This window comes from Rattus rattus, chromosome 1 (assembly GCF_011064425.1).
Source record: "Rattus rattus isolate New Zealand chromosome 1, Rrattus_CSIRO_v1, whole genome shotgun sequence".
Classification (NCBI taxonomy): Eukaryota; Metazoa; Chordata; class Mammalia; order Rodentia; family Muridae; genus Rattus; species Rattus rattus.
Window position 1 is genome coordinate 31,725,222 of NC_046154.1, and position 27,155 is coordinate 31,752,376.

General features: G+C 44.0%; 1 protein-coding gene across 1 annotated transcript in view; it reads right to left on the reverse strand.

Annotated features, from left to right (window-relative positions):
* Positions 1-15,774, reverse strand: part of Clspn (claspin) — a 35,022-nt gene extending 19,248 nt beyond the window's left edge. The window contains exons 1-9 of the mRNA XM_032897837.1: positions 15,653-15,774; positions 13,640-13,736; positions 12,435-12,862; positions 10,871-11,029; positions 8,626-8,703; positions 7,813-7,885; positions 6,818-6,926; positions 6,071-6,645; positions 212-403 (exon numbers count right to left, since the gene is read on the reverse strand). Of these exons, the coding sequence (XP_032753728.1) occupies positions 212-403; positions 6,071-6,645; positions 6,818-6,926; positions 7,813-7,885; positions 8,626-8,703; positions 10,871-11,029; positions 12,435-12,862; positions 13,640-13,736; positions 15,653-15,676 (1,735 nt within the window). The 5' untranslated portion in view covers positions 15,677-15,774. The remainder of the gene's footprint in view (positions 1-211; positions 404-6,070; positions 6,646-6,817; positions 6,927-7,812; positions 7,886-8,625; positions 8,704-10,870; positions 11,030-12,434; positions 12,863-13,639; positions 13,737-15,652) is intronic.
* Between the last annotated feature and the right edge of the window lie 11,381 nt (positions 15,775-27,155).

The window sequence follows — 27,155 nt, forward strand, 5'->3', positions numbered from 1 at the left end:
GAAAGGAATGAAGGAGCTGAAGGGGCTTGCAACACAATAAGAATAATAATACCACCCAGCCAGAGCTCCCAGGGGCTAAACCACCACCCAAAGAGTACACACATGGACAGAGCCATGACTCCAGCTGCATGTGGTCCAATCTCCAGAGTCTCCAAGGAAAAAAAGTTCTGTAGCTTTTTCTATGTAGGCTTTTCACAGTAGAGACAAGTACCTGGTTTTGTGTGACTCGCTTCTTCCAGCTTCTCTGCTGCCAAAGTGACAGGCACCACTTCTGCCTTCAGCTCCTCCTTCCCGTCAGTGCCCAAGTCCTTCACGATGATGTTCACATTCAGCGTCTGACGAGCCCTGGGACTGGCTGCTGGGTTAGCGTGCCTCCAGAAGCGCTGCTTCAAGGCTTCCAGTTCTAATCCCAAACGAGAACCAACGTGTCAGTGTGCCCTGCTCAGCGAAGATTCCAGTTAAGAATGAGAAGTTTTCCAGCTTAACAGAGGAAAATAACAGAGAAACTAAACCCCCATGCTACTAAGATCTGCACAAAAATTATACACTGTAATCTAGAACTGTTCGCTCTCTGGTTTAAAAAACAGACTTTTAAAAGCATATTTTTATTACTTATTTAGGGGTGTGTGTGTGTGTGTGTGTGTGTGTGTGTGTGCAGGAATGCATGCCATGGCCCTGTGTGGATGTCAGGGACAAGCTTTAGTCCTTTCTTTTCATCTTGTGGGTATGGGGATCACCAGGCCCAGAGGCTTGGTGGCAAGTGCTTTTACTCTGAGACCTCTGCAGCCCTCAGTTTCTTTTTTAGTATCAGATCAGTAGGAAAAAACAAACCTGCTTTCATTTCAGCTATTAAAAAGGTTAATTAGATCCAGTTGTAGTGGTGCAGGCCTTTAATCCCAGCATTGGGATTAAAGAGACAGGTGGACTCTGTAGTTCAAGGCCATCTTGGTCAATACAGCAAGTTCCAAGCCAGCCAATGCTACACAGTGAGATGCTGTCTCAAAAATCAAGTGCCATTTGGGGCTAGAGAGGTGGCTCAGTGGTTAGGAGCACTGGTTGTTCTTGCCGAGGACCTGGGTTTGTTTCAGTTTCCAGGACCCACCTAGTGGCTAACAACGTAACCCTAACCCTAACCTGTAACATTTCAGGGGATCCAGTGCTTTCTTTTGACCGCCAGGGCCTTCTGCACACACATGGTGCACACTCACATACTCAGACACACATCCATAAGATGAAACAAATAATAACCTCTTAAAAGAGGCAAGATTAACTTTAAAATATAAAACCAAGGGCTGGGGATTTAGCTCAGTGGTAGAGAGCGCCACCTAGGAGCGCAAGGCCCTGGTTCGGTCCCCAGCTCGAAAAAAAAAAAAAAAAAAAAAAAAAAAGAACCTAAAACCAAAAGTTTATTTTCTGCTGGATCTTGTTTGTTTAGACACCGGGTCTCACATTGCCCAGGCTTATCTTTTTTTTTTTTTTTTTCCGGGGCTGGGGACCGAACCCAGGGCCTTGTGCTTGCTAGGCAAGTGCTCTACCACTGAGCTAAATCCCCAACCCAGCCCCCCAGGCTTATCTTGAACTATTGATCTCCCTGCCTCCACCATCTAGGAGCTGAGACGGTAAGCGCACACCATCACACTCAGTCAATAGTTGCTGTCTTAAAAACATGCACTCAGATCCATGTTATTGGCTGTATGGATATTGTCTACATGTGTTCTTTACTTTCCCCAGAGAAGGAAACAAAAATCCTTTCATTGTGCCTCTAACAATTACTCGCAGTAACAATCCAACTATAAACGATGGTATATCCACTTACAGACAGGAGAACAGTGAGAGAAAGCCCAAGTCTGCCTCCTATTAATAGTGACGAGGTGAAGTTGAACGCAACAGGTGGTACCAGCAGAGAGAACAGAAATAGGCAGAGCACTATTGATGCTAATAAAATAAAACAGTTGAGTAGGAAGATTCCACTGAGGCCCTAAAATAACATCGAGGAAGCATCTTCATTCATAATCAGAGAATGTGACGACTCTCAAGCTCCCCAACCTGCAGTCAGGTGAGCCAGCCGCTCTCTCTGCACCCATTACCCGGCTCACCCATCCCTTACTCTCCTTCCCTCCCAGTATCTCTCAGCTCTTCAAGCGAAAAACCTCTGCCCCAACTCAAGTCTATGCCCGTAGCTCCAGTCCACTGTTCTCATTCCCACTAGGTTCCTGTGCCTTCATAAAGAACAGGAATAATATATTTGAATTTAATCTACATTCACTTTTCTCATGGACATTTACTCTGAGATAAAGAAAATAAGATTATATCATTGTTTTCTTTCTTGTTTCTACTTTTTGAAATCTATTTAAAAGTTTTAATTATGTGTATGTGTGTATGTGTGCCTGAGTATGTGCCCATGACTACTGCCCCTAGAGGCCCAAAGGCATCAGATGCCCTGGTGTTGGAATTACAGGTGGATATGAGCTGCCAGACGTGGGTGCTGGAACTGAACTTGGATCCTCTGTAAGGGCAGCATATGCCTTTAATTACTGAGTCATCTCTTCAACCCTTTTTTCTGTTTCTTAGGTTTTTGAAACAGGGTCTTGGCTAGCCTAGTACTTGCTATATAGCCCAGGGTAGCCTTGAACTTTCAATAATCCTCCTGCTTCAGCCTTCTAAGTCTAGAATTACAGGCATATGGTATCAGGCCCAGCTCTCTAATTTTAATCTTAAATCCTTACAAAGCGTCAGCTATGCTAGTTATCAGCTTGATCTTTCTAAAATTAGTGAGTGAGCCATTTCCCTGCTTAAAACAAAAAACTTCAATGGTCCTTTACTAGAAAAGTAACTGAAGCTCTACCTCTCTGACATACTCCCAAAGTCCTTCTGAATCTAGGCTCTCATCAATACCCCTACAACCTTGACCCCCACCAGCCAGCACGTCCACGATTTCTAACATTGGTGTCTTTTGCAGTTGTCTCTACCAGAAAAGCTGTCTCTCCCTCCCTGCTTTGGTATCTCCTCCTCAGGTTTTAGAGTTCTGTATAGCCAGACTTTTGTTACTTTGTGAGTTCTTTTTTCCTTCACCTTTCTCCACCCCTCCTCTTTTACCCTTTCAAGCCCCTATCTCTTGGTAGGAGAGAATAAAGGGCAGAAGGGAAAGCGGGCAACATTGTTCTTAGACTGCCTCCTGCTGATTAGGGGTGTCGAGATCCTTGGAACAGGTTTGACCTTCGCTACCATCAGAATGTCTAATTTCTTTTGTTTTTTTTTTTTTTTTTTCCGGCGCTGGGGACCGAACCCAGGACCTTGCGCTTGCTAGGCAAGCGCTCTACCACTGAGCCAAATCCCCAACCCGAATGTCTAATTTCTTATTTCTTCCAGCACAACTATTTCACAAACTGTGACCAACAGCAATCCACCACCTCTTGAGGATCTAGTATTTATATACCCTCTGAAGAGTCCCCAAAATTCCAAGCGTCGCACAATCACAGAAACTATCTGCAGCTAGCCAAACCCATGCCTCTGCTGGGGCACGAGGCAGATCACAGTCAGCTGCTGTGGACAGGCTGAAGCAGCCCCACATCCCATACCTGGGATTACAATGAAAACACATTCTTACACTATTTCTGTGTTTTCAAAGAAACCAAAATTCTCATTGCAACTTTCTCTCTCTCCCCTCCCCACTCTTGCCAAAACTTCCCCAAATCTCCAATCCAAGTAAGCGCCATGTGCTGGAGGACTCCTCTGCATCTTCTCCAGTGACACAAACTGACCACTTTACTTGCCGTCCAGTCCAATAATGGTCTGCTTGCCTATCTCAATTATTCATTTCCTTGAGGACAGGGATTGCACCTCACTTGTACACACAGTACCCAACTAAATGCCAAGTCTAGGTTTACTGCCTGAAAGACTCCAAGGTCATGTATAGAATACAGTGAAAATGACTGGTCTGGAAACCAAACTTTCACGCCAATCATATTTAAAGAAAAAAAAAAAAGTTTTGAGTCAGGGTCTCACTCTGTATCCCTGATTGGCCTGGAATTCTCTATGCAGACCAAGCAAGCCTTCGACTCACAGAGATCAGCCTGCCTCTGCCTCCAAAATGCTGGGATTAAAGTGGTGAGCTATCCCGCCCAGCTGGAAAGCATGCTGAGTTAAAACAAAGTGTGCAACGTGTGGCAGGTATCATGCTAAGTTCTATATAAGCTATGTATCATGCTGGAAAAATGGCCTGACTCCCCAGCCTCAGTTCCATTTGCAAAATAATCTCCCAGGGCTATAAGAATCAAAGAAGATAATAAAGAATGCACTAGTATTTAATATGGTAGGTCCTCAAAATGTCTTCCTCCTATACCTCAGCCCAGGACTACTTAGAAAATTCCTTAGATAATTCCTAGAGTCAATTAGCAACGGGTTTCCTCAGATGTGGGCAGCAGTTCCTTCTTGTCCTCTGCTGATGAATCCATGCCAATCGTGTTACATAACCCTTAACTGTACATCTAGTTCCAATCAAACTCCCATCTTCTCCCAATATGTACTGTGCAGGGCCTTTTCTGTCCTTTCTAAAAATGTCCTTCTCCAGCACGCTCTGTAATTCCAGGACTTGGGAGGCAGGGGTGGAGGAACCCTGCAAGTTTGAGGCCAGCTTGATCTACACCATGAGTTCTAGGACAGTCAAGGTTACATAGTGAGACACTGAAACAAAAAAAAAAAAAAAAAAAAAGTTAAAAAATAAATACATATCTAAAATATCCCTCTCTCGCCTCTACAAAGTCCACAATGTCCATCTATTCAACAAAGCCACCAGGCGTATTTTACACACCAGACCCTGTGGCTGACACAACACCTGTCAACAAGTTGTTGTTGACTGAACAATCTTAATGCAAACCATTTTAGTTACCACCATGTGAATGCTTCTTTATCCTATTTATTTGAATATAGAGAATAAAGAATACTATTATTTCAGTATACCTTTAGGATAGCGCCTGAACCATACGGTGTGTCTTTCTTTTTTCTAAGATGGGTTGGAGAGAGCCCAGGCCTGAGTGCTGGCACATACCAAATCCTAACATTATGGCGGAGAGGCAGGAGGACTGGGAGTTTAAGGCTAGCCTGATCTACACAGAGAGATCTCGTGTATCTAAATACCGCACACTCAGTTAAACATTTTGTGATATGCTCTAGGGAAGGGATGTGACTTAGAAGCCCAGGTCATCTGTGGCTACACAGTGAGTTTGAGACAGAGAAACATGAGACACGAGAATGCCAGCGTCCCTGGAGCTGTGGTTATAGGTAGTTATGAACCATCAGACATGGATGCTGGACTTCAAACTCCCTCTGGTCCTCTGGTAGAGTAACAAGTGCTCTTAACCAGTGAGCTATCTTCCCAGGTCCTACTGTGAAAGTATCGTAAGTGAAGGATAGGGGCCTGATTTACCTGGGTGTGTGATTGAATGCCTTGACTGCAAACAGGATTCTTGCAAGGTTACAGGTGACCCTGCTCTGTCAACCCAGAAAGGAGTAGAGCATTTTACAAAGGCAACCAATAGTTTAGTATCTGTTGAGTGTGAGGGTGGAGGAAGAAATTCAGTTTTACAGACAATTTCAGTGGACTAAAGTGCTTCTCTCTGGCTGTCAAAAACAGAATGTTTTTAGGAATGATTTTTTTTTTTTTTTTTTTTCGGAGCTGGGGACTGAACCCAGGGCCTTTTGCTTCCTAGGCAAGCACTCTACCACTGAGCTAAATCCCCAACCCCTTTAGGAATGATTTAATAAGATTTGACACAGGGTCATAGAAAAATTTAGGTGTTTAAGTTGAAAAGGCAGAAATAAATTCCTAAATACCATAACCCAACAGCAGTATGCCTCCTCGGTGTGCTAATTATCACCAGGTTTCCATTTGAAAAAAGACTTGAAAGCTCGCCCTGACATTCTGCCAACCTCATCTGAACAGAGTTCTGCCCACTTCTAGTGTATCTGGAAGATCACGCAATCACTGGCTTCTCCCACGCTCCCCGTCTTCCACAGCAGCAGATGTTGCAGGTAGGAACCACCCCAGAGAATCTCCCGCTTCGAGGGTTACCTCTGTTGGTTTCAGGTTCATCAAGTATCACGAAGGAATCTTCATCAGCGCCCAGCCGAGGCTGACTGGAAACATCCACGCCTAGCTGTCTAAGTCGGTCCACGGTGAATCGTCTGGCCTTTCCAGGTGGCGCCACAGCTGACTCAGTTTTCTGCTCGGCTGCTCCCTCTCTTGCCTCTGCTTCTTCTGTTGTTTTCAGTTCTTCTCCCTCCAAGGCAGGAGGGTCGAACTGGGTGAGTTCTCCAGTGTGACAGTTCTCACTGTCTTTGCTCCTGGAGATGGAGGATTCTTGCTGTGACACAGATCTGTCCCCAGGAGAAGGTCTGCCATCACTGTACTTCTCAGTCTCCTCAATTTCCAGCTCTGCTCCTCTTACCGGATCCTTCCCGCAAGCCTCATCTGATCCAGCAATGATCCCGGCTTCTTCTGAGACCTCAGGGAGAATGGTAGTTTCCTTTGCACTTTCTGCCCTTGTTCTCTGCTCAGAACCTTTGCTGGGGTCATCGGCACTCATTCCAGTTGCATCTGCCGGGTTTATGGCTTCCTTGTGGTGGCCCGACTGATACTTACATGACCTAGAAGGGACATAAGCCGAAACTGAAGATTCTCCTTGTGACACAGTCATCTCTCAACACAGAATGGATGGTTTAAATCAGTTCTAAGGAACCAAGGAGTGTAAACTTTATACCAGATGCTACGGAACTCAACATTCACTAGGACTGTAACCACAAGGAAAGCATCTCTTACTTCAGCAGGGCCATGGCGCTGCCCTGGCAACTGGGCCGGGGCTTTCGTTTGAAGAAATCGTGAATAGTTTTACTCTCAGGCATATGATATGGAAGATTAAGTGCAGATTCTAAAAAAAATGGAACAAAACAAGGAAATACTCATGTGCATATTCTGAAATGTCACTTCACATTGAGTTAACCAAATAATATAAAACGAAGCTATCATGAGACAGAAAACAGCCCTGCGTTTACCAAGGACAAGAGCCAAACCCCAGCAAGCTCCTAAAGAGAACTGCCTTCTGTGTTTCTTCTGTTATGAAACAAGGACGTGCTGGGTGACATGGGCTGGCCTGGAACTTGCTATATCATCCATGTTGACCCCAAACTTTCACTCCTCCCAGCTTCAAACACCATAAGGGTCTTGGGCCATATGCCAGGCAAAATACATCAGAATACTTTTAACGAATATATATTATTGGATTCCATTTCAAACGGAATCTTTTATATATCTCAAATAATTTCATTTATTTCAAACTTCCTACAGGGATCCGGATGCAGTCAGTCCATAGACAACAGTTTCCTCTCTAGGGACTAGAGCACGTTCTGACAGAGGATCAGAGTTCAGTTCCCAGAGCCCCTCAGGTCAGCAGCTTACAACCGCTTATAAGTCAAGCTCAGAGGATCTAACTTCTTTTGGCATCTTTGGGCAATTACACTCATATACACCACCCCAACACACATACACAAACAAATAATTTAAAATATCTTAAAAAACAGTTCCCCATTTAGCTCTACCACAGTTCTGCAAATTTTCTGTTTATATTAATGGTCCAAGGGCTTGGGAACAATGGACATTTATCAAGTTTAAGTCTAAATTTCACATCACACTCAAATGATACGAATTCACATTATAAGCGTTAGCAAACCAACTCCCCAACACCCAGGATGAGCTGACAAAAAAACCCCACAAAACAAAACAAACCCCGCCACGATGCATCTCATGGTCTGTGTTACCTCGGACTAGACGCTGAGTCTCACTATGCAGTTTTTTTAGTGCTTCCTTACTTAACTTTGCTGCCTTTCTTTCCTTAAAAACAAAACAAAGCGAAACTACATTAATGGTGTTTTCCAGAAAGATATTTACTCCTGAAGAGTTGTTGTCTCTAAGAAAACAGGAAGAGAAGGAAGACAAGGCACTAAACACTCAATACAAGAATAAGGAATGTATTTATTAGCAAGTCTCAGAAAAAAGAATTTATTCTAATGAATGATATTTCTGTTCTTGCTGTGTACAAACAAACACTGGATGGCAGAGATGGCTCAGTGGCTAAGAGCACCTGCTTCTCTCTGAGGACCCAGGCTCAGTTCCCAACACCTATGTGGTGGCTCACAATTGTCTGTAACTCCAGGTCCAGGGGTTTTGACGCCTTTTTCTGGCCACTAGGCACTGCATCCATGTGGTACACAGACATACATGCAGGCAAAACACACATGAAAAGGAACATGTGGTGCACAGACAAGATACATACACATAAAATAGACACACATACAGACACACAAAGGCAAAACACGTGTTACACACAGATGCAGGCAAAACACATATACATAGAAATAAACATGTGGCACACAGACAGACACAGACACACATATAGGCAAAACATATGTATAAAAATAAAGCAAATCTTTAAAAAAGAAAGAAGTAAATAAAAAAAGAAAGAGAAAGAGCTTGGTTACTAAGGAAATCAAATAAGATACAGTATCCATCTGGAGAAACTCACACTCTTCTGTGGAAAGAGATCATACAAATAGCAGGTAGGGGTGCCTTACCTTCCTCCCACTGCCTTTGGATAACTCACTTTCATCTTCTAATGAAAAGGTCTCACTCTCCAGGGATGGTTCCTTTTTCTAAAAGATTGCAAATTGATTAAAGACAAAACTAAACTTGGATTAAAAAGATGTTTTTCTCTTGTTGTATAAGGAGAACTCAAGAGCCTTGCACATGCTAGGCAAGCATTCTGCCACTGAGATAAATCCCCAGGTCTCAAGTTTCACCTGGAGACGGTCTCATTAAGTTTCCTAGGATGGCTTTGAACTTGCAATTCTCCTGCCTCCCAAGTACCTTGGATAACACAACCACCAGGGCTGGTAAAATGATGTTTCTTACTATATCACACTACTTAAACTAATAATTACCAGATTAAAAACTTTTCCTACCATGCTAAAAAAATAAAATAAAATAGAGGTTCGATACAAATGTAATTATAACCCTAATTTTTCTATTTACATATTTCCTAAGAAGGAAAATGACTTCTAGGGAACTTCTCTTAGATTTTGCTTTTCCTTCAGCTCCTTCTCTGTGGAGTATTTTGGAGAGCTTTCTGTTGGTGGTGAAGTCCACAGAGCTTCCTGACTGGTGGTTCTAGGGAACAGAAAAAAGGAAAAAAAAAAAAAAAACCTCTTTCATGGTGGCTGGAAATGTTAACTCGGATTATAAGAGTCCTTGATTTCACAGAGGACCTAACACCTACATTATAATTCACAGAAGTTTATAACTCAAGTTCCAGGGAACCCAATGCCAATTTTCTGGCTTCCATAGGCACTGTACTCATATATACACACGTGCAGTGTATATAATCAAACACATAAAATATAATCGAAAAAAGAAAAGAAACAAACACAGAGAGAAAAAAATCTCTTCTGCTGGTTGGTTTTTGTCAACTTGACATGAATTTAAACATATCAGGGAAGAGGGGACCTTAATTGAGAAAATGCCTCTGTAAGATTAGTCTGAGGACAAGTCTGTGTGAGTACTGTCTTATTAATGTTTAGCGGAGGAGAGGCCCAGCCCAGTGTGGGAGGTGCTATCCCTGGACAGGTGGATCTGGCTTGTATAAAAAGGCAGGCTGCTCATGGAAGTTGTGGGAAGGATTGAGGGTCCTGGAGGAGATAGGAACTCCACAGGAAGACCAACAGAGTCAACTAACCTGGACCCCTAGGGGATCCCAGAGACTGAACCACGAACCATAGAGCATACACAGGCTGGACCCAGCCTCCTACCCCACACATATGTAACAGCTGTGCAGCTCAATGTAAGTCCCCCAAAGACTGGAGCAGGAACTGTCACCAGTCTGTGGGATCTCTTCCTCTAACTGGGCTGCCTTGTCTAGCCTTAGTGGGAGAGATGTTCCTAGCCCTGCTGAGACTTGATGTAAGGGGTACAGGGGGAGGAGGTGTCTCTAAGAGGTGAAGGGAAGCAAGAGATGGGGTGGTCTGGGAGAGCAGTGATTGGGATGTAAAATGAATGAATGAATGAATGAATGAATGGGGGGGGCAGACTGAGCGAGATCTGAAAAGTAAGCTAATAAGCAGCATTCTTCCATGGCTCCTGCTTCGGCTCCTGGCCTGACTTCTCTTCATGTTGGACTATAACTATAAACTAAAATAAACCCTTTCTTTCCCAGCTTGCTTTTGGCCATGGTGTCTATCACAGCAATAGACACCTAACTAAGATATTCCTTTTTATTTAGGTTTTACTGCGTATATCTGTACACATGCATGCTGTATTTGTTTACTTGTGCACTGGTGTATACATGGAGGCCAGAGAAGGCTACCGGATGTCCTACTCTCTTATCCCTCCCCACTCCCCCACTCCTCTGAGACAGGGTCTCTTTACTGAATCTGGAGCTAGGCTGATCACCAAGTCCCAGCAACCCAGTCCTGGACTACAGCTCACCACCACACATAGCTTTGTAATCTGGGTTCTGAAGATTTGAACTTTGGTCCTCACGCTTGCACAGCAAACGATCTTACCCACAGAACCAAGTACGAAGGACCAAGGTTCATTCCCAGTACCCCTAAGACAGCTTACAACCATCTGTAACTCCTGTTCCAAGGAATCTAATGCCCTCTTCTGGCCTGCCTGGGCACTGTATGCATATGTGGTATACAGACATACATGCAAGCAAAATACCCACATACATAAAAATAAATATTTTAAAAAATTAAGTTTAAAAACTGCAAGCCATAACAATAAATGCAACAGCGAAGCAAAGACTACTGGCTCTTGACTTGCCTTGTGATTCTTCATCTTGTTTTTGACAGCCGCCCTGATTGACTCTAATGACTCCTCATCTTCCAGTGGAGAGTCATCTTCTTCCAAACCTGTCTCAAAAAGATCACTATCTTCAAGAAGACAGCCGCTGTCGTTAAGTGGCCGGTCTGCATCACTTTCCTAGACAAAAAAGAAAATGCACAGTCGAATCATTTGAAAGCCCAGCATTTCACAATAGCATATGGTAACTTAAAACAGAGAAAAAGCCCACCTCTCATTAGCTCACAACTGTCTCTGCATCTAGAACATTCTCCCAACTTACACTTATCCTTTGAAACCCAAGCAGTGATTTTTATATAACTACCCAATAGTTACTTAGCAAACAGTAATTATGTCTTGAAAAGTCAACTAAATACTTATGGAGCAACTACTTTATAAAATCTGAAGATAATTTTTCTAGTTAATACATGAACTTTTTTGATGAATATATATGTTTTCTTGTTTTGTTTTGTTTTTTAAAGATTTATTTTAGGTATATGATTACACTGTATCTGTCCTCAACACACACCAGAAGAGGGCATCAGATCTTAACCACTGAGCCATCCCTCCAGCCCTGATACATGTGTTTTTAAAAATTCTCCTCTCAAAGTCAATTTCATCAGAGGAACAGTAACGAAGAACTACTATAAGAACACACCAAGAAACCAGTACCCCATTTATTTGGAAACACCCTTCATGCATCTACAATGGCAAAGAGGATCAATAGTTGTAAGTTACATAGCCTCACTCTTTATGCAAAGCTATAATTTGTGTGCAGAAATAATTATCAGGAATTAAAACTTATGTTACCTGGAAAATAAAACCTAATTATTTTTTTAGAATGTACCTCAACAAGTAGATACATAAAATATTCACACATATTTAAGGGTATATTGTTCACCTATTAAGAAAAACATAAGGGCTGGAGAAATGGCTCAGTGGTTAAGAGCACTGGCTATTCTTCCAGAGGTCCTGAGTTCAACTCCCAGCAACCACATGATGGCTCACAACCATCTGTAATGAGATCTGATGCCCTCTTCTGGTGTGTCTGACAGCTACAGTATACTTATATAAATAATTAATAAAAATTAAAAAAAAAACCATAAAATTGTGTCACTTGCAGCAGTGTTGACAGAACTAGAGGACATTATGTCAAGCTAGAAAGAGAAACATCACATGCTCTCGCTTACATGTGGAATTAAAAAGTTGATCTTGGGCTGCTGTTTCAGTTCTGAGCACCTTCACTTGGTGGCTCCCAACTGCCTGTAACTCTAGTTCCAGAGGATTTGACACATCTGACCTCCACAGGCACCTACACCATCCACATGGTGCACAGGCACAAACACATACACATTAAAAAAAAAATAGCTGGACAGTAGTGGCCAACTGCCTCTAATCCCGGTACCCTGGAGGCAGAGGCAGGAGGATCTCTGTGAGTTTGAGGCCAGCCTGGTCTACAGAGTAAGCTCCAGGCCTTTGAAGGCTATGCGGTGAGATCCTAATCAAAAACAGCAACGATTTCAAAGGTCAGAAAATGACAGCATACCTCACATCTTGTTTCCTTCTTTTTCAGTCTCCTAATTTTCTCCCTTGTTCTCTCCTCTTTCTCCAGTCTTCTCTTGGATTTTGCTTTTCCTTCAGTTCCTTCTCTGCGGAGTGCTTTGGAGAGCTTTCTGTCGGTGGTGAAGTCCGCAGAGCTTGCTGTCTGGTGGCTCAGCTCCAAGGAAGGAGTCTCTTGAGTCTCAAGACTCTCCTGACACGGAGTTCCCTCCATGTTGCTCTCGTCACTGTCAGCCAGAGCTGTGGAGACGCTTTTGATCTTCTCACTCTTCCCCGAGTGTAAGTTCTCTTTATTCTCCTCCGCACTGTCATAGGTGGGTTTCTCCGGAGCATTGTCCTCAGCCTCAGAATCGCTGTCTTGTAACACTTTCCTGCTCTTCGGCTTCTTACTCACAAATATCTCTTCGTCAGAATCTGACGGAAACGGTGTCTTTTTGAAAAGAAGGTACCCAGTCCCCCAACCCTTTGTCCTTCTTCCTAGCTACTTAAAAATATATTTAATTGCATATGTGATATATCACCTTGTGGGATTACACAACTACCATTAAGAACTTGCTGTAGCAAAGCATATCTAAAAATACACTTAAAATTTTTTTTTTCTGTGGCAAATCCTCTCTTGCTAAGAAATGTAATTATATACATTTATGTGTAAAGTTGTTCTAATCTTCCTGGCAGGTGTTAGAAATCATGTTCTGTAATGAATGCATTTAACCAGGCAATGCAGTTAACTATTAGACATTTTATCTACTTTTATCTAAAAAAAAAAAATAACATATTATTTATCCTTGTTATATAATAGGAATAGATGTTCTTTAAAAATACATGTAAGGGGGCTGGAGAGATGGCTCAGTGGTTAAGAGCACTGACTGCTCTTCCAGAGGTCCTGAGTTCAATTCCCAGCAACCACATGGTGGCTCACAGCCATCTGTAATGGGATCCGATGCCCTCTTCTGGTGTGTCTGAAGACAGCTACAGTGTACTTATACGTAATAAATAAATAGATTTAAAAAAACATTACAAGAAATACATGTAAGTACTGCTATTTTTTAATTTGTTATAAGGAAAATAAATATTAATCTTGGGGCACTAATAGTTTGATTAAATCAAGAAAATAATGAGATAAACTGAAATCACCCACAGCCCAGGGCCCCATACTCTACTCCTAAAATTAACATAACATATATTACAAACCTCTTTCACTAAAGAGCTCGAGTGCGTCAAAGCTGCCCTGTCCACTGTCTACTTCTTCTTGTGAAAGGATTTTTAGATCACCGACTTCCAGGTTAACCTAGAAAATGAGAATAAACTTAACGTTAACAAGGAGGAGACAGAACTGAGTGAGTACATGCGGGTCCACAAAGTGTGGGCTCATCCGGCTGCAACTGGAAATGGAGAGATGGCATATAGAATCACGGGCCAAAACCAAAACCAAAGGAACACAAACAGAAACTAATTGCTACAGGATACTAACTGAACAGCTCCATTTACTTTTATTAAACACGTTAATTGCACAAATCAGAGTCACTTGGTTTTTCTGCTTTTTAAACTGAAAGGAAGATTTATTTATTTTATGTGCATGGGTGTTTCATCTGCATATATGTCTGTGCACCATATTCGTGAAGTGCTTGTGGAAGTCAAAAGGGGGTACAAGACCTCCTAGAGCTGTGACTACAGTCATGATATGGACGCTTGGGAACCAATGATCTAGAGTTCTCTGCAAGAACAGCAAGGGCTCTTAACCATGGAGCCATCTCTCCAGCCCCTTTTAACATTTCTTTTAAAAAGATTTACTTTGTTCATGTGTATGAGTGCTTTTCCTGCATGGATGGAAGGGCACAGTGTGCATACCTGATACCCATGAAGGTCAGAAGAGGGCACTGGATTCCCTGGAACTGGAATTATAGATGGTTGTGAGCCACCATGTGGGTGATAGGAACCAAATCCAGGTCCTCTGGAAGAGCAGCAGGTGCTCTTTCTTATCTGCTGAGTCATCATTCTAGCCCCTTTTTAATTTTTAAAAATTGCATCTTCATTTATTTCGTGTGTGTGTGTGTGTGTGTGTGTGTGTGTGTGTGTACATGATTATCACAACGGGACCTGAGGGATGGCTCATAAATAAAGACACTTGTTTTGAACCTTGGCAACCTGACTTCTATCCCCAGGACCCACCTGGCAGGAAAGATTAGATCCTCTGATTTCCACCTATAGCACACCACTCCTTCTCCATACATGCCCCACTCCCCCCCACAACACACAAAATCATTCAGTAAACTGGGCTCACATACCATTCGTCTAACTTTGCCTCCCTGTCTCCCTAGAACCTTTCCCTGTCTCCTACTTCTATGTTTTGTTCTCTCTCTCTCTCTCCTTCCTTCCTTCTTTCCTTCCTTCTTTTTTAGGAAGAGTCAGCAAAAGTGTGGTTTATGAAGTCAGCCACCTTTTGTAATTAAGGCTTTTTTTTTTTTTTTTTTTGATCCTAGTGGGTCGAGAAGACAGGTGAAACCTTGATTTTTAAGTCTGATATTTTGTTCAGTATCTAATTATGAAAACTTCATGTCAAAATAAAGCTTTGGTCTGGTGATTAGGTTTTCTGGTACCCCATTAAATCTGTTCCCAAGGCAACTATGTAGTCCTAGTCCAGACTCCAGAAAAGAACACAGATCGCGGAAAAAGTTTTCTATGGCCAAATTCCACTAGTGAGTGGTCAACTACCAGAAGAATGCCGCGCGAGCCAGGCCAATGAAGTACTGTGGGCAAAGACAGCGGGCCCATGCGCGAAACCCTCAGAAGTCCCTTCCAGAACCAGAGTTCCAACTACGTACAACCCTCACTCTGTGTTTACAGAGAATCCCACCCCACAACCTCCAGGACAGGCTGGCCAAGGCCTTTTTTGCTGGGGATGCTGTAAAAGAAGCTTGCGCGGCAGGAAACGCGCCAAAGAGCAGGGCGGGCTGCAGTAACAAGCCGAGGACCCAGCTGGTAGGACAGCAGCGCGTGCCGCCGAACCAGAAGCTGTGGGGACCGAGCGCGGGAAGCCTAATGGGAGACCCTCAAGAGGAACCCAGACCCAGTCCAGTGGTCTCAGAGCGGTGCACGCCGGGAACTGTAGTCCTTTCGGCTCGGTGCTCCGGCCCTGCTGGGTCGCCTGTCCCACCCGGCCCTCAGCGAGAGGCCTCCACAGCCCAAACCAGAGCCTAAACCCACCTCAGAATCCACCTCGCCGGTCATGATTCCGGCCTCCCTACCGCGCGGCTCCAGGAGAACGTGTCCCCAGTAACCTCGACTTGCCAGCGACAGCTCCCGCCGTCTCCAGCCCCGCAGCGAAGTTCGAGCTTTCGCGCCCAGACGCGGTACAGCGCTCAACCTCGTTGGTTTGCACCAATCCGAGGGAGGATTTCCCTCCGAGGCCCCACCCCTATCGCCCTGCCAATCAGGAAGCGCCTCCCGCCGGCCCGGCAAATGTAATTTGGGTTGGTTTGGCGGGTTGTAGCTGCTCTTGTCAACCAGATCTATGAGTGGCTTTGGGGTGGCTGGGGGCCCTCGGGTGCAAAGAGGTCTGGCGCTGTGACTTGGAAAGAAGGTATCTTGCTAATGGCGTTCTTGGACTTTTGACCTTTGTCTTAGTTCGATGGGTCGTACCGTCTGCAATTAGAGGAGAGAAATTTCAATGCAGGAAGTGAACTGGGAAGAAGTTCCCAGGTATCTGGGCGTGTCCCACACAGGACTTTTTAACTAAGGGAGTCTGAGATCCTATTGGAAGCTTTCTCTGTCAGTTCATCCCTGAAGCAATCCTAACCTACAGAGTTATGTTTTTTCCTCTTTGGGTCGATTCTCTGTCCTTTCTTTCCCGTGTTCTATGGGCAGGCAAGACTGACCTCTCTGGACTGTATTGTCCCAGCTGCCTTGCCTTTTTTCTTCTGTATGGTGAGGCCGGTGGTAAAACTCCTTACAAAGTTATTTTAAAGAGACCAGTTGGCACAGGGAAAGAAAGATCTGAGTATTCGCTATCCTACCCCCACCCTTCGCCTATTCTGGTATGGTGACAGACTCCGTTCAGTTTGCTTAGGACTTTTCCAGGTTTAGCACGGAAAGCCTCACATCCCTGGAACCGCAGAGGATACTCAGGATGACCAGTCACCTCTGACTGGCCTCCCCTTTAAAATTTCCAGCTTTATCTGAATACACATTCAGATAAAAAGCAACTCCATTTCCTCACCACATCTCAGCCCACTTCTGCACACCTAAGGGTCTTCAGCTGAGGGTGTAGCCCAGTAGTAGAGCTCTTACTTAGCTTGTGTGAGGCCCTGGAAGTTATCTCCAGGATTGCACAAAGTACAGAGAGTCCCATCCTCACGTCTCACCTTTTTCTTCTTCTTTTATAAAAATCTATTTTGCTATGACCGTATACATCAATGATTCATAAATATGAATCCATCTGTAGCACTTCCTCCGGCATTTGGAGGACCGACTTTAATTAACCATGAAGTTTGTGACAGAAACAATGGGCAGAATTTTATAATCATCATTTTCTTAATCTTAATCATCATTTTATAATCATCATTTTCATCATCTTCTTAATCTTAAGCCTGTAAGAGAAGTAATATGATCATCTCTAGTTTGGCAAATGAGAAAAACAGACTTTAAAAAAGCTAGGAACTGCGGGATCCCATTGTCACCTGCTCTTTATGATTTCGGGGCTCACAGAGAGCATCCTCCAAAGTCCCCCTTCTCCTGTTTTGTTACCCCAATTACACGTCTGCCTAAAACATTATTTCCAAAGATAAGAACGACATTAAGAAGTTAAGATCACTGTCTGCTTTTCCAGAGGACCCTGGTTCAATTCTAATCACCAACATGGCAGTTCACAACTGTTTGTAACTCCGGTTCCAGGGCATCCAATACCCTTTTTTGGCCTCCCTGGGCATGAATGTGGAGTACAGACATAAAATTCAAGCAAAACACCCATATACACCTAACTAAATAAAAATTACTTTCACCTGTTAGTCTATTCTTCTAAAATTAGCACTTTGGATTTTGGCACAACACACAGAATCAATATTTACAAATCAGTTCTAGGCCAGCAAGATGGGTCAGCAGGTGACGGTGCTTGTGGCGGTGGCCGAGACAACCCTGAGTCTAGGCTAGTTCTATCCCTGGAACCCAAAGTGGAAGGAAGGAAGGGACTCCTCAGAGTTATCCTCTGACCTCCACACGTATGTCATATGCAGTACTAACATGCATCAGACACACACACACACACACACACACACACACACACACACGAATCAATATCCTGAGATTACAAGTACATGAGAACATGGAACTTAACATGTTCATGCCATTCTCAAGTGTTCTGTTATGGTTTGTCCCACGGATGTGAACAAAAACAGATGCTAAAGATTAAAAAAAGTTTGAAGAGATGCCTAAAGTCTATTTTTGACTCTTGGTTATGTGGCTGCGTGTTGAGAATCAAAGCCAGGGCCTCATCCGTGCTAAATAAGTGCTCTCCCTCCCCGATGTATCTCTAGACTTCTTTCTTCTTTTTATAAAAGGTAGTCTATCATGTTACAGTTTTACTACAATTCTGTAGAATTTATGAACTGGTTTAATCTGAAGGCCTAGGCCTATGACGCCTCACTTATGGAGAGCCACTGCCACCTAGTGGTGGGTTGCAGTAATGTTATTCTACTTTTTTTTTTTGAGGTAACTACCCTTTGTGTGTGTGTGTGTGTGTGTGTGTGTGTGTGTGTGTGTGTGTGTGTGTGTGTGTAAGGGACCGATAACAACCTGTAGGGCTCAGTATTCTCCTTCTAGCATGTGGGGTCTGGGACTCGAACACGCTGAAACTGGAGTTATGAGTGATTGTAAATCCCCAGGCGGAGGTGAGCCTCTAAGCCGTCTTTTCAGCATCTTCCCAGTCCCCCCTCTCTTCTTCTTATCTGAAGCCATTTACAGAAGGCTTGGGTTGTGTTTGAGTAGGAGAGTCGCTCTAAGATTGTCCTAAGAGTTATTCAAACTTGTCTTTGGTAGAAACAGAGGGGGGGGGGAAGGGGGAAAAAGAGAGAAGGCTGGAGAGATGGCTCAGTGGTTAAGAGCGCTGACTGCTCTTCCAGAGGTCCTGAGTTCAAATCCCAACCACATGGTGACTCACAACCAACTGTAATGGGACCTGATGCCCTCTTCTGGTGTGTCTGAAGATAACTACAGTGTACATATAATAGATAAACAAACAAACAAACAAACAAATAAATCTTAAAAAGAAAAAAGCCATGCAAGACCTGCAACACAGTACATGCTTAATTGTTGAATGAGTGATCAAAATATCATACAAAAAGCAAAATATGACCAGGGCCTTTCTCCAAGGTAAGTCAACATGCAAACCAGCTATTTCTGTGCAGAGACTCTTTGTCCAACCTAAAGTACTTATAAAAAAGTCACCTGTCCATTCAATAGCACCTATTTCAAGCCTAAGATAGGCACAAAACATGCAGAGACACATAAGAATCAGTGTGTTCTCAGAGAGCCTCCCACTGCCAGTTGGCGCCAGGCGAGCAAGTATATGCAATATGTAAATGTGTGCAAGACATCGTGGAGAGCTGCAGGGAGAAGCAACTATAGCGAGTGACAGACTATGGCTGGGGCAAGTCAGGGAAAATGACTCACTCACCGAATTTCAAAGATGAATTAGTCCCTCCGGCTGGCACATCTCATGTATGTGCAGGGGCTTGATAAAGCATGTTGTGTTTGGGGAACTGAAAGTAGGTCACTATGGCTTGAGCACAGGGTGTGGACGTAGAGTTGGAGGAGGGGCCGAAAGGAAGGCTGCTAGTTACAAGGGGAACAAAATGTCTGGAATGTTCTACTCAGAATTTAAACAGAATAAACGGAGCAGTTGAGGAGCGAGGGTAGAAAAGGCTAAGGGGAGTATTATAGTCAGATACGTATGCCTGAGAAAGATTACTCCAGCCGTGTGTGAAAAGTGAATTGTAAGGGGATTAGACTGGAGGCAGAAAGGCCAGTTGTCTCTGGGAGATTATGGGAACTCGAACTAGGTCACTGATAGCCACAATGGAAGAGAGATGGACTGGAAAAAAAGGGGCAGCATTAATAGCGCTTGTTGGATGGTTAACGTTGAGGGGTGAGAGTTGAGGTGACTCCAGTGACAGACTGTGATACTACCCATCAAAAACTGAGGATGCGTGTCACTAAGGAAAAATTCCCTCGTCGTTGGGGAAGAGTGAATGGAGAGATGGCTCAGTGATTAAGAGCACTGGCTGCTTTTCCAGAGGTCCTGAGTTCAATTCCCAGCAACCACATGGTGGCTCATGACCATCTGTAATGGTATCCGATGACTCTTCTGGAATTTCTGAAGACAGCTACAGTGTACTCATATACTTAAAATAAATAAATAAATCCCCATAGGAAGAACAGCAATATCAACCAACCAGACCCCACAAAGCTCCCAGGGACTCAACCACCAACCAAAGAGTACACATGGAGGAACCCAAGGCTCCAGCTGCATATGTAGCAGAGGATGGCATTATCTTGCACCAATAGGAGGGGAGCCTCTTGGTCCTGCGAGCCCCTTGGTCCTGCGGAGTCTCGATGACCCAACATAGGGGGAATGCCAGGGTGCCAAAGCGGGAGTGGTAAAGTGTGTGGGGGAGCACCCTCATAGAAGCAGTGGGAGGGGATAGGGGGTTAGTGGAGGGGAAACGGGGAAAGGAGATAACATTTGAAAAGTAAATAAATAAAATAACCAATTAAAAATAATGAAAACAATTCGCTCATCACTCAGGAGGTCTATGGAAGGAAGATTGTGAGTTTGAGGCCAGGGGAGGAAGGAGAAATAGGGACAGAAGGACAGAGAAAGCAAAGGAGGATTTGAAATGTAGCTGGGGAGCTAAAATGCTTGCTGGGCACACCCAAGGCCACGGAAATGGGATGGTGCACACATCTGTTATCCTAGCACCAAGGAGAACCTTAACTCAGCAGCTCTTTGTGTCTTCGTGCCCCATTCACTCATTGCCTTCACTACTCCATTTCTTCCCTGGTTCCCTACCCAAGAACACGTATAACAGAAATTCTTCTGCCCTGTGTGGGTTCAGTTTCCTCTGGTGGTTTATATCATTACAAAGAAGATTGATTGAGACATTAGTGTCCCGAGCACTTGATTGACTAATATACATCGGTCTGGGCTTGAGAAAGGGCTTAGCAGTTAGGAGCACTTGCTGCTCTTACAGAACAGAATTCAGTCCCCAGCTCCCACATCAGGTGGCACATAACTGCCTTTAACGCCAGTTTTAGGTGATCTGACACCCTCTTTTGTCTTCCATGGACACCTACACACACACACACACACACACACACACACACACACACAGAGAGAGAGAGAGAAACTACAGCTTTTGAATGTAAATATTTAATGTATATAGGTCACATATTCTATACATATTCATATATATTGTATATATAATAGCTAATCATATATATGTATACTTTGATCATATAAGCCTTACCCAATGCAGGGAAACTTATCTAGGTATATATGCTTCAGGAAAAGGATTTTACCACAGAAGGAAGAGGGGTGCTGGTCCATTGCTATATCCTGTTCAATTTTAGCACCTACTTTATAGGTTAATTAATGCCTAAGACATTTCAGATATGTGAGAGCTAAATTCTATCTAGAAAGTTAAAGCTGGGCTGGAGAGATGGTTCAGCGGTTAAGAGTACTGACTGCTCTTCCAGAGGTCCTGAGTTCAATTCCCAGCAACCACATGGTGGCTCACAACCATCTGTAATGGGATCTGATGCCCTCCTCTTCTGGTGTGTCTGAAAATAGTGACGGTGTACTCACATACATTAAATAAATAATTTTTATTTTCCGGAGCTGAGGACCGAACCCAGGGCCTTGCAATATTTTTTTTTTTTTAAAGAAAGTTAACGGTCCCCAGCTCTGAAAAAAAGAAAAAAGAAAAAAAAAAAGAAAGTTAAAGCTAACAAGGGATAGTACTGGACAGACTAACGCTTGGCCCAAAGGATGGTTTTACTAAAGTATCAACCAGAGATTTCTCATGGCTGTCATTATGACACAGACGTGCTTGGCATTTGGTGGGGGAGGCCAAGTCTGTTAAATGTCAGTGAGAAACACTCAAATAGGCAGAGAGGAAGAGGAGAGGAATGATTTAGGCAGGGAAAGAGGAATGAACAAAGGCGTGGAGGTAGGAAGGACCCAGAGGTTTAAGGAACTATTCAAGGAGTGACTGTGAGAAGAGTGGGTGATTATGATGAGGAAGGAGACAGCAAATGAGACAGGAAGGTCAAATCCAACTCACGGGCACTCTGCAGTGCTATCGCGCCTGAATGTCTGCTAGAGCCAAGTCGCCTTTCTCTGAGGACAGAGTGTGCACGCGAAGCTGTGGGTTACGGAGCACTGGATGGGCGAGGCCAAGGTTGATGCTTTTGGACCATGCAGACCCAGTGAGTCTCCATGTGAATGAACAAAACAAAACAAAACAAAAAGACGAAGGAAGGAAGGAAGGAAGGTAGGAGGGTAGGAGGGAGAGAGGGAGGGAGGGAGGGAGAGTGTAGGGAGGGAGAGAAGGAAGGGAGAGAAGAAAGGAAGGAGGAAAGGAAGGAAGGAGGGAAGGAAGGAAGGAAGGAGGGAAGGAAGGAATGAATCAGCTTGCCCTGTCTCATCATGTAACAGAATCCCAGAGAAAGTGTTAGTTTCTAGCATTTGTTTAAGTAGTATAATAAATTATACACAACATAAAGTGTCATATATTTATACATATTTTGTATATGTGCAAATCACGGTGTTTTAATGGTACATTAAAGTTTGACATATATGTGTGTTAACCCTCCTCAGTGTAAACGCCAGGAGCCGAATTTAACATTTGAAGAATCTAGTAAGAAATAAACACTCCAGGTTGGGGATTTAGCTCAGTGGTAGAGCGCTTGCCTAGCAAGCGCAAGGCCCTGGGTTCGGTCCCCAGCTCCGAAAAAAAAGAAAAAAGAAATAAACACTCCAGATACGGCAGACTGCTTGCCTAGTTCACAAAGCCACAGATTAAATTCCCAGCAACATCTAAAGCCAGGTGTGGTGGTGCATGCCTGAAACCAGAGAACTTGGGAAATAGAGAAATAGAGGCTGGAGGGGAGATTCAAAGCCTGGCTCTATGAGACCTAGTCTCAAAAGGAAAAAAAAAAAAAAGAAGAAGAAGAAGAAAGAAAAGAAAAGAGAAAGGAAGTGCTTTTACACTCTAGGAGTGGTTAGAAGTATCTGAGAAATTCCAAGCCCAAGCCTGCATTCCAGTAGCAATTTCTCTCTAATTATTGCTACAAGGTCCTTAAATGCATTTCAGCATTGGCTGTGGTTTTTCCTGAGTTAAATGGAGGGACAGTAGTTGTGTGATTTGGTTCCAAGCATTGCCTTTTTTATAGCTTTCTCCACCCTTGAATGTTTAGAAAGAAGAATCTAGTGAGCCCGGGAATTAGATTCTTCAGAGAGATGTATAGACTAGCTTTAAAAAAAAAAGATTTATTTATTTTATATATGTGAGTACACTGTAACTGTCTTCAGACACACCAGAAGAGGGCATTGGATCCCTTTACAGATGGTTGTGAGCCATCACGTGGTTGCTGGGAATTGAACTCAGGACCTCTGGAAGAGCAGTCAGTGCTCTTAACCACTGAGCCATCTCTCCGGTCCTAGACTAGCTCTTTATTCAGGCCTTTGCAACCCTTCCAGCCAAGAATCCTGTTTGCTATTTCTGACTGGATTAGAAAAATCTTGTCACAATGTCTTATTTACCTAAAGTAAGGCTTGTGTGAAAAGTTCTTGACAAAGTACATACAATGCCTGTGGTGGTTTGAATATGCTTGGCCCATGGGATGTGGATTAGGAGGTGTGGCCTTGTTGGGGTAAGTGTGTCCCTGTATGGGTGGGCTTTGAGGGCTCCTATGCTCAGGCTGTACCCAGTGCAGAGGAGAAAGCCTCTTCCTAGCTGTCTGCTAAAGAGAGTCTCCTTTTGTCTTCCTTTGTGTCAAGATACAGAGCTCTTGGTTCCTCCCACACCATGTCTGCCTGCGTGCTGCCATGATTCCCACTGTGATGATGATGGACTGAACCTCTGAAACTGTAAGTCAGTCCCAATGAAATGGTTTCCTTTAAAAGAATTGCCTTGGTCATGGTGTCTCTTCACAGCAATGGAACCCTTACTAAGACAGTGACCAAGAGCTGAGACTTTACTGAGCTTACGAATTGTATGAATGATTTTTACCTAGTTGTTAATAAATAGTTGAGCCTGTGTCAGTTTCAGTCTGAGATTTGGTGTCACTATAACACATGACCTGGGAGTAAGATGAAGGGGCATGGGGCCTGTCTCTCCAGGTTGAGGTGATGCTTGCCCTTCCACCTCTGCAACAATAAAATCCAGCCTGATAATAAATTCATATAACATATTTGTCTAAGATAAATAATGATCAAATTGGTCTGAATCAACTTGAAACATAATAGGGCTTCATTCGCATAACAAGTTGGTTCTCAGTGGCATTAAATGCCCAACCAAATTAAACCCATCCGGCCAAAGAGAAGTCAGGTCATGTCAAGTTGAGCAATGCAATGTTTTATGAAGGTAAATTTGCTTCAGTCTGGAGAATGGGGTCAGGAAGGAGCACATTGAATCCAGGGACATGAGAGAGGAAAATGTCACTGTGATGGGCCCAGGTAAAGCAGCGACAAGGGCAGGTGGTGCATTGGAAGAAGGCAGGCATCGGCATCAGAGACATCCTTACTCAGATGGGAGGTCTACCACTCAGCCGCGCAACTGAAGGGAAGTTGTTTCTCTTTTCTTGGATTCAACACGCATGCAGGAATGTGTACGTGCACACACACACTATTAACAACAACAGCAACAACAATGATGTGTTGGTACAGGCCAAGTTTTCTAACTCACTGATTGGTATGTGGCCAATACAAAATTTACACCACTTCCCTCAGCCACCATTGCCACCGTACCATGCTATGGTAGTGTGAGAGCTGAAATGAGTGTAGGGTCTGGCCGTTCCTCTGTCACTGAATATTACAAGAAATGCTTGATGAAGTTTTGTTCCAGTGCTCTTCTCTCATGGCAAAGTCATGTTCACAATGCGCAGTCACACTGAAACAGAGAGGATACGGAAGATGTTGTCTGCTTTCGGAAAGCGCCTGCGCTGTTGGTTTGGGTCAGCGCTTAGTCCTCATGCCGGGGGACTGCCTTTCCGAATAGTGTAGCATGTAGCATCGGATTCAGCCGATTTGGGTCTGCAGTGCTGACGACGGAATCCAGGGCCTCGTGCATGCTGGACAAACCGTGCTAACCCTGAACTGTACTCTCAGACACACCCCGCCTCCAGACTCAATTATCAATACTATTTAATCTTTTATTTTGTATGTGTGAGTAAATAGCTTGACTGCATCTATGTCTGTATACCACTTGTGTGCCCGGTGCCGGCAGAGGCCAGAAGAGGGCATCAGGTCCCCTAGAACTAGAGTTCCAAATAGTTGTGAGTTGCCGTTTGGGTGCTGGGATCCCAGGTCCTCTGGAAGTGCAGCCAGTGCTCTTGAACACTGACCCATCTGGTTTTGATTTTTCAGTAGTTTGTCTAAAATATGTCCAGGTACAATTTCATACATGCTGATCTTGCTTAAGGTTTACTTGGCTACTCGGATCAGAGTTTTTTTTTTTTTGGGTTTTTTTTTTTTTGTTTTTGTTTTTGTTTTTTTTTTGTTGTTCTTTTTTTCTTTCATTTATTTTAGGTAAATGAATGTTAGGCTTAGGTTTGTCTCCTTTGTGCTTTGATGTCTGTCTGTCTGTCTCTGTCTCTGTCTGTCTCTGTGTCTCTGTCTCTGTCTCTGTGTGTGTGTGTGTGTGTGTGTGTGTGTGTGTGTGTGTGTGTGTGTGTGTGTGTGTAGAGAACAGAGCTCCTCATCCAGTCTCTTCCTCAATTACTCTCCACCTTATATCTTTAGTCAGGGTTTCTTATTGAGCCCGGAGCTCACTGGTCTGGCTAGACGAGCTGGCCAGCCCGGGGATCCTCCTGTGTCTGCCTCCTGAAGGCTAGGACGTCCTGCATGCACCATAGCATCTACCTTTTTACACAGGTGCTCGAGATCCAAACCCATGTCCTCATGCTCTAAGGCAAGGGTTTTGCCAACTGAGTCATCTTCCCTGTCCCTGCTTTGATTTCATTAGTGGCAAACTGGCGATGATGGTAGCAAGTACATTATAGCCCCATTGACGATTATATAGTTAGTATGCAATCCCTTTATTTTACAAGTTGATATTAAGTATCTAGAGTTGAATGTGGTTGGCACATAAGCTGTGCACCGTAATCTGAGCACTCAGGAGACGGAGACAGAAGAATCAGGAGTTCAAGGTCACGCTCCGCTTCATAAGTTTTGAAGCTAAGCTACATGAAACCCTGTTCTAAGAGAAGAAAAACCAGTGCGACTGGGGATGCAGCTCAGTTGGTAGGGTGCCCGCCTACCATACACAAGACACCATGCTCAAAACCTCAGTACAGCTTTTAAAAAAAATCTAAAAAGGCCTGGTGGGCTGAACCGTTGAGCAAGCAGAGTAACAGAAAATCACCAGTTCCCAACACTGGTGAAACAGAAGAGAGAAGGAAAACCAGCTGGGAGAGGGCTTAGTAAGGTGGGCTCCAAGCCAATCTTCAGAACCCATGTGGAAAAAAAATGAGGGAGCAGCATGTGTGAATCCAGGACTGCAGGGCTGGGGAGCAGGAGACAGAGCCAGGCGAATCCAGACCAGTGAAAGAAAGACTCTTTAAAAGCAAGATGAATGGCTCCAGGGAAACAACACCTGAGGCTGTCCTCTGGTCTCCATATGCATGCGCATGTGATTGTACAAGGAGGAACGTGCACGAGTGTGCGCACACACACACACACACATACACACACACACACACACACACACACACACACGTTAAGTACTGTTTTACAATGAATCTCCTGAAAGTTTTTTTTTTTCAGTTATCCTTAGCACCAGCTTTGTAAGAAACACTAGAATTGGCTACGACATGCTGTGCTATAGAGACCTTACTCTGCTCAGTGAATCTTGCTTGCTTGTCCGAGACGGGGGGGAAGGGAGGGGAGGGGGAGCGGAGAGACAGACAGACAGACAGAGACAGAGAGAAACTTGTATAAATTTGTGACCTAAATCACCCTTACCCAGGCCACAAGGATGCACTCAGTCCAAGGTGCATCCTAAGTTTTGAGGCCTTAATATAGCTATGCAGATTGTTCAGCACTAAGTCCTATGTGACACACAGGGCTTGACAGCACGGAGTCAGCCTTAGTTGGCTCCTTGGAAAGTAGGAGATGCCTGTATAGTCAGATAGCTGGGGAAGAGCATGTCCTATGCAAAAATATTTCTGGCTCACTTCTAGCGTTTGGGTGGGGGAACTCCAGGTGTACCAGGTGCTAGGTGGAGACCATCTGTCGGATAAGGAGGAAAGCGGTGACTTTGGACACAGAGTCTTCTCTCCTCTTCCTCCTAGAGCTTCACAAAAGCGAGAGCAAGCAAATAGCGCTGGAATAAACCCACGAGGATAGCGAGTGGGAGAGGAACATCAGAGGGATGGCGAGAGCCTTGTTGAGAAATCCGTACAAGCCAGCGAGTTGATGCTGGTGGCAGGCAAG